This window comes from Lygodium microphyllum, chromosome 21 (genome assembly GCF_053477565.2).
Source record: "Lygodium microphyllum isolate KBCC chromosome 21, Lygodium_microphyllum_v1.1.10, whole genome shotgun sequence".
NCBI lineage: Eukaryota > Viridiplantae > Streptophyta > Polypodiopsida > Schizaeales > Lygodiaceae > Lygodium > Lygodium microphyllum.
The window spans coordinates 13,107,068-13,115,421 of NC_141155.1; the positions used below are offsets into that span (position 1 = coordinate 13,107,068).

Below are 8,354 nucleotides of genomic sequence, written 5' to 3' on the forward strand. Positions count from 1 at the left end.
TTAAACCACATAAAACCCCATGCATACTTCGTATTTGGGAAGACACTGACGCTATTCCATTGTCATTGATGCATCTCCAAACACCGATTTATACTCCATATCGATCCAACATTGTCCCACGATCAAGACCTCTCACCTCAGCCCACCCCCCTCTCACATAGGATAATACATGAAAATAGGCACTAAGAGGAGTGACATCAAGCAATCTGAAGCGTGAAAATTGTGGATCTCATGCCTCCCTCTATTCCTCATGATTCTAATAGTTCTAAAATGCCCCAAATCATCAAATTAATGGCGTGCAAAAAAATATGCGCCCTCCTGATCCCATTCATGATGATTTTTGTTTTTTTAAAAGCATAAGCCCTCATTTATAAAATAATCGGCTTAAATCCTGCATGTTGATACTTCTCGACAAGTGGTTTCTGCTTCGTTGAGGGTGCAAATGGCCTCAGAATGGTGAACCGACTGGACGATTGGCTTCATAGCATTGAAATCTAATCATTTAGCCTTTGTTGCACTCTTTCCGGCTCTCGGATCAACTAATTGCTTTAGAACATGAAACCTTGCGGGAAATAAATGGGGGGTCAAACGAACTCCGATCGACAATGAACGGACACTTGTGTTGGATTCTTGATGTCGAAATGCATCTAGGAAAACTCTAGCTCCTTGTTCTGCAACCGTTTCATTTTCCATGAAAATTTGCTCTTTTACGCCTCTTGAGGTCTTTTTACACATTAAATCGGGCTCTAAAAATCCGCTCTCAATAAGAGAACATTTTTCACATCTCATTTTCACAACCATTACTATGTGTACATGTATGTGAAGAGTCACATCATCGTGTTGGTAGGGAAGAGCTTCATATTAATGTAAATGGATACTTAAACAAGTTTCATCACCAAAAGAGTGCAAGCTTATGTCTTGAATGACAATATGGAACAAGAGGGGTTAATGAACATTCATCCATGCAAATAATTTGGATTTGGTAATGTGATTTACATAGATCTACTTCAATGTACATAAAGCTATGAAATGCTTGATGTACTTATGTTTTCCTATGAAATATGTATTTTGTCATAAAATGCTTCATTTACAAGAGAATCCTCCCCAAAGAGAAACTTTACATGTGCTATCACATGTAATGTTGGCCAAATATTCAATGATACTCAAAGCTTCACCTTAATGTCTTCCTTTTGCCTAAACAACGTGGAAACATGTATGCATGTTGGTATCTAGTTGGAATTTGAGAGGGCACATGGAGGCAAATGTATTTCTTGGGATCAAAGTGCGCATTGCGAACATAATTAACTTGTGGCCAAGTTTGGGAGAGTTGCAAGGAGAATATCACATTGTAGACACTAGGACTTAAGGCTAGTTTCATCTTTCATAAATTCATTGATTGCACAATGGATAAGCTACTTACATATTTTAGGTAATGAATAGACCTTCTATATTCATTATGTAGGACTTTCATATACTTCTCAAGCTATGTGAGCTGTACAGCCACTATCTATGCATGTGAGGTGGGAAGTTCCAAAAAGTTGCACAACCAAACTTTAAGCATGTGGAGTGAATTTAGGATGTGCTTATTAAAAGAGAAATGGCTTTCAAATTGGATTGTGGTTTATCTTAATGCATTTAATCTATGATAAGCTACATTAATGAATGTGGAAAGTTGATCACTTGTAAAATTGTAATGACAATATATCTTATGCATGCATATGCAAAGCCCTAGCCTATTTTTATCAAATTGTTAGACAAGAGTAACCTGGAACTTAGGTAACAAGATGTTGTTTAGCCTCTTTCAATGAGCCTTGATTTGTCCAACATATTGAGAAAACTATCAATCAATGTTGAGCAGAGGGTAAATACTAACTTGGAGAACTTGAAATTGAATGAATTAGGATCGAGGAAGTATGCAAGGTTGCAAATTCTCATATAACTTTGTAGGAATGTGAATGCATTAATTTAATTAAAAGCTACATGATGAAGAGAGATTGCATGGATGTGTGCTTGAATTGTTCCATCCAAGCATCGTCAACTGAATGTAGAAACAATTCAATTGAGGATGGAAATAGTTCAATTGATGATACATGAGTATATCGTTAAGCGGATCTTCTACATGAACAACTAGGTGATTAAAGATCATTGTGTTACATCAAAACAACTTCATCCTTGAAATTGCTTTGCTCCATTCTATGGGATTGGAAATAAGGGTGCAGGAGGTGTTTTGGAGCATTTCCATATAATTTGTTAAAGATAACATCGTTAAAGAAGTTATGTATTACATGTTAGATGGCTCCAATGCGAATCTCGTAGTGGAGTCCCAAGGAAATTCTTAATATAATGGTCTATCTTCTACTTGATTGAATTTTGATAGGAATTGTACTATAAGTGGCACGAGCTAGGGTTATTGCAATGTTCAATGAGAGAAAGGATTGCTCTCTAAGATAGTGAGTTTAGTTGAGTTGCTTAAAAAGGAGAAGCCCTTAAAGACAATTGTATTTGGTTGAGACATATAATTACATTGTTGGATGTTCTACTTATGTTAATTAGTCTCTTTAGTTAGTAAAATTACAAAGATTGATTGATTATTTTGAACAACACATTGTGAAGCTGCCAAACTAGTTATCGTACACTTTAGGTCAAGAGTGGAGTAAATTGTAGTATGTTGCACTTGTGGTGAAGTAGGAACTTCAACCATTGGAATTGACATCATGCCCTTACTACAGGAAATGTGAACAAGGACTATAGCATTGATTGTAGCAATGCACACTTGGGGTAAATGAGAACTTGAACCATAGTAGAAGCACGCCCTTACAAGAAATGCTAACAAGGACACTCTTGGTGAACTAGGGAGGTTTAACCATTATAATAGCATGCCCTTCTTCTAGGGGATGGAGACAAAGACTAGAATAGTTCTCTCTCGTGGTAAACGAGAGAATGGCTGATGCCCTTCAACCATTATAATGGCATACTAGCCTGCCTCCTTCTGTCCCGTGAGAGTGAGAGTGAGAGTGAGAGTGAGAAGAGAAGAGAAGAGAAGGTGGTGAAAGGAGACCACGTTTCCTTCTGCCCCCAATCATGTGACATAAATGGTCACTGTGGTTTGGTTTGGGAGCTAGGTTCGGGAGCACTGTGGTGGTTCGACACTTTCCCGAACCTGTAGCTCAAATAATAATGTAGTATAGATATAGATGCCCTTGAACTATGAGGAAACTTCAACCGCTCTGATGGCATGTGACATGCTCATAGACAACTACAATGGCATGGCTTTACGACTCGTGAGCATTGTTAATGAGTTAGTTTTTGTGTTTGGGGGGGGAGGGGGGGGGGGGACTCTTAGGTGATTGCATAGAGGGAAGAACTAGGCAATGTGATTCGTGGGATGGCGAGTGAGAGGAAGGAAGGAGCCGTTGAGAGGTCCAAATGAGAGTAGCTTGGATGTTGCTGTTGTGTTTATTATTATTATTAGGAGATGTTGAAACTTGAATTATTAGGCCAAGGTAGGCAATGAGCATCATCGAGTTTGAATTATAGAAGAGGGTGGGGGGAGGTGGAGCCGTTGGTGGTACAAAGGGCGGGGACACGGGCACGGCCGTGCGATGGTGGAGGAGCGCGGACCGTCCGATCCCCTCCCCGCCCCCTTTTTTACGTTGCGGTTCAAAAAAGATAATAAATGGAAGAGTGAAGAAAAGGAAAGGGAGAAGAGCCGTTGGATCAGGCCCCGGCATCCAGGGCCCAGACTGCACCTTAAATACAACAAGGCAGCCCTCTGTCTTCCTTATTACTGCTCGCACTCCTCCCGCGACCTTATCCTCCCCTTCCTTGCCGCCATAGCCAGACCTTCTTTCCTTCGCATTTCTTTCTCCTCCCCCGAGAAAAAGACCTGAGATCTAGCTTGTAGTCCCCCCTCCCTCTTTCCACCATGCGTGAGATCTTGCACGTCCAGGGTGGCCAATGCGGCAACCAGATCGGTGCCAAATTCTGGGAGGTCGTCTGCACCGAGCATGGCATCGATCCCACCGGTACTTACCGCGGTGACTCCGACACTCAGCTCGAGCGCGTTAATGTCTACTACAATGAAGCCAGTTGTGGCCGCTACGTCCCCCGTGCTGTGCTCATGGATCTTGAGCCTGGTACCATGGACAGCGTGAGGACTGGTCCCTATGGACAGATCTTCCGTCCCGATAACTTTGTCTTTGGTCAGTCTGGTGCCGGTAACAACTGGGCCAAAGGTCACTATACCGAAGGTGCCGAGCTTATTGATTCTGTGTTGGATGTGGTCCGCAAGGAGGCCGAGAACTGTGACTGCTTGCAAGGTAAGCCTTCTTCTTGTTCCATTTCTTACCTGCACATACAATGCAGTTCACATTAGACACTCTTTCCGGTGTTTTGGTCTCGAGTTGTTACACTTGCAGGTAGGAATCTGTTCGCGTGATCTGATGCCCTGATTTGCGGTGTTGCTGTCTAACGTGGCTCTTATCTGAGCATTGTCGTTTCGCATGTTAATAAACCTAACGTCTAAATTGAGAGGTCTTCCTGCGCGATCTACCGTATGAGCCTTGTTAAGGCCTAAGTTAAAAGATCTTCCTGTGCGATGCGTTCTTTTGGCTTTTATTCTTTAGCCGATGGGAAGGTTTCAGCCGATCTGCTATTCACAACTTCTGTGCTGTTGTGAAAGAGACTGTAGTATGTCTGTCTATTTTGCAACGTGAGTGCAGTGTGTATGCGTGTATGCGCGCGCGCTCGCGCTCTCTGTTCTTTCAGTACTTTTTGTTCTGTCGTCTTAGCCGATCTTCCTCCTGTGCTCTTTGTGAAGAATGCTTCTTTTTGCAATGTTAGAATTGTCTGTGTGTGTGTGTGTGTGTGTGTGTGTGTGTGTGTGTGTGTGTGTGTGTGAGCGTGTGTGAGCGTGTGTGTGTTCCATTACTCGGTACTACTTCCGAAACGTAACCAACTGGCATTTTGGTTGCTCCAGGTTTTCAGGTGTGCCATTCTCTTGGTGGAGGCACTGGATCTGGAATGGGAACTCTTCTTATCTCCAAAATCCGAGAGGAGTACCCAGACAGAATGATGATGACCTTCTCTGTCTTCCCTTCACCAAAGGTCTCGGACACAGTTGTGGAACCGTACAACGCAACCTTGTCTGTACATCAGCTGGTGGAGAACGCAGATGAATGTATGGTCCTCGACAACGAGGCCCTGTACGACATCTGCTTCAGAACTTTGAAGCTGGTCACCCCGACATGTAAGAAGTGGGATGTTGCACTACCTGCTGGTTGTCATCAGTTTATGGTACAGTCATTTGTTTCTCATATTTGTTTCTCATATGTGTTGTTCGTATTGGTGCTTCAGTTGGCGATCTTAACCACCTTATTTCGGCCACAATGAGCGGTGTCACCTGTTGCTTGAGATTCCCAGGACAGCTTAACTCGGATCTGAGGAAGCTCGCTGTGAATCTCATTCCCTTCCCCCGTCTGCACTTCTTTATGGTCGGCTTCGCTCCTTTGACCTCACGCGGCTCTCAGCAGTACCGTGCCCTGACTGTTCCCGAGCTCACTCAGCAGATGTGGGACGCCAAGAACATGATGTGCGCCGCAGATCCTCGTCATGGCCGGTACCTCACTGCCTCTGCCATGTTCAGAGGCAAGATGAGCACGAAGGAAGTCGATGAGCAGATGATCAATGTCCAGAACAAGAACTCCTCGTACTTTGTTGAGTGGATTCCTAACAATGTCAAGTCCAGTGTCTGTGACATTCCTCCCGTTGGTCTGAAGATGGCCTGCACCTTCATCGGCAACTCCACCTCCATCCAAGAGATGTTCAGGAGAGTGAGTGACCAGTTCACAGCTATGTTCAGGAGGAAGGCTTTCTTGCATTGGTATACTGGTGAGGGTATGGACGAGATGGAGTTCACCGAAGCTGAGAGCAACATGAACGATCTGGTCTCTGAGTACCAGCAGTACCAGGATGCTACTGCTGAGCCAGAGGGCGAGTACGAGGAAGACTACGAGGAAGCGTAGGCTGTTTGCATCAATATTGATTGCTAAGCGAGTTTGCTTCGCCAGTTCTGAACGAGTTGCTGCTCGCAGCTCGGCACATACCGTATTGTTCCTTTGTTTATTATCGACTTGATGAAATTTTTCTTTTTCAATACTCGAAGATTGTCTCTTACTAATTTTTAATATTCGAACACTGGCAAATTCTTGGGTATGCATGTAAAACATGTGACTACTAATTTCTCTTTTTATTTTTTAAATTAATTTTTGAGGATTTGGCCATCAACGAAACAAATGCGATTTAGAGCTTCAATGAAGTTATTGTTTAATTAAATTTTTGGACCATATTTTTTGACGAATGAACTATTAAGATGATTAAGAAAAATCAAAGGCTCAAAAGCTAACAAAAGGAATGTGTGTGCATCTTGGTTATTTGATGCCATCCTTATTTGATGCATGTTGTTCCTACTCGATAAATGCTAGTTCCCTTGTTCTAAAGTAGTACATCCTTGTCTAATGTACATGTCCCTTAGCCCCTTGTAAAGTAGGAAAGTAGTCTGGAGTGAATGATAGGTGTCTTATACAAAGAGAAAGTTTCATATTTTTGGTTGTAGTGTACTTGGTATGGGTTTTGATAAGCTTGATATATTGGTATGGCTTTTGTAAGGTTGTTTGTTTTGTTAAGTTGGTAAAAATAACTATCCTACACGGTTGTAGATTGTAGCTTTGTAAGGTTACTTATTTTGAATAGCTTTTAGTATGGGGTTATTGTTGGACACATAGTAAAGTAATTTATTGGTGTATTTTATTGTGATTGTCATAGAAAGTGATCTAAGGTTGTTTGAGGTAATACAGAGATTAGAAGGTTGTAGCTTTTTGTTAGTTGTAACAAGTTAAAAGAGGAAATTTGTTCATCAATGATAATGTACTAAAAAGATTAAGAGTATTATGGAAGCTCTAAGATGATGATGTGATGTATGGATGTTGGGGCTTTAGATTGGTTATCTATGAATGCTAAGGATAGTATCCTTGACTTTGTAGATTTGATTTCTATGTGCGGATATAAAGTAGAATAGCACGTTCCCTAGTTTTCTTTGTCGTAGGCTACCATAATTGGTAGTTTTTGATTCTTGCTTAGTATCATTACTAATGGTCTCATTGTATCATTATTGGTAGTCCTTGTACTTTTGAATATCAAATTTGGTAGCCATACAATATTTTTTTGTAACATTTGAGTACTTTTTATACACGAAAAATAGGTTTATAAATGCATGTCCTTGTGCTTTATTTGAGTAATCTAACCAGGTGATGGGGGGGGTAAGCAAGACTATACTATCAAATAAATATGCAAGAATATTTTTCATATACTATCAAATAAATATGCAAGAATATTTTTTTCCATTTGTAAAGTGAGAAATAGGCAACAAAAAATTACAACGAAAGGCCTTCAAAGTTAGGTTCAAGTATATCCTCTAGGGTAGCAGTTGAATCTTTGAGAGTTGACTTGGTAAGGTTACTTGTGAGGGAGGGAGGGTAAGCAAGACTATACTATCAAATAAATATGCAAGAATATTTTTCATATACTATCAAATAAATATGCAAGAATATTTTTTTCCATTTGTAAAGTGAGAAATAGGCAACAAAAAATTACAACGAAAGGCCTTCAAAGTTAGGTTCAAGTATATCCTCTAGGGTAGCAGTTGAATCTTTGAGAGTTGACTTGGTAAGGTTACTTGTGAGGGAGGGAGATTGTGGTTGGAGCTAGGAGGTTTGATGTGCTTTCTCCATATCATGCCAAAGGGCTTTCAACCTTTACAATCCCCTCTTGACCACTTACGATCCATTCTTTGCAACTTCTCTTGATTTAGCTCATTCACAAACGTCTTTCATGGCGGTCTCATGACCTCATGGCAACTTTTGTCTCTTATAGAGCTCTTATCTTCTCTTGTTCTTGCTTGCATCTCCTTCGCATTTTCTTTTGTGGAAGCTTCTTGCTCGACTGCCAAGACCCCATAGATCGCTTATTGTTTCAAGCTCTAAGTCGAATGCTAATGGCTATTTCTCACCTAGCTATGTGCGCTCTCAAGCTTATGAGTGTAGTGAGCTTATCTCATTCACTTTTGTCTCTTATAGAGCTCTTATCTTCTCTTGTTCTTGCTTGCATCTCCTTCGCATTTTCTTTTGTGGAAGCTTCTTGCTCGACTGCCAAGACCCCATAGATCGCTTATTGTTTCAAGCTCTAAGTCGAATGCTAATGGCTATTTCTCACCTAGCTATGTGCGCTCTCAAGCTTATGAGTGTAGTGAGCTTATCTCATTCACTTTTTGTGGCTTTTATCCATGCTTGTCTACTCTT

At 41.2% G+C, this 8,354-nt stretch overlaps 1 protein-coding gene across 1 annotated transcript; it reads left to right on the top strand.

Moving 5' to 3' along the window:
• The first annotated feature begins 3,774 nt into the window (after positions 1–3,774).
• Positions 3,775–6,156, top strand: LOC148017754 (tubulin beta-1 chain-like). The gene is made up of 3 exons (XM_087662327.1): positions 3,775–4,319; positions 4,979–5,248; positions 5,356–6,156. Exons 1-3 carry the CDS (start codon positions 3,926–3,928, stop codon positions 6,021–6,023), a joined length of 1,332 nt encoding a protein of 443 aa, XP_087518453.1. The 5' UTR covers positions 3,775–3,925; the 3' UTR covers positions 6,024–6,156.
• The last annotated feature ends 2,198 nt before the right edge of the window (positions 6,157–8,354 follow it).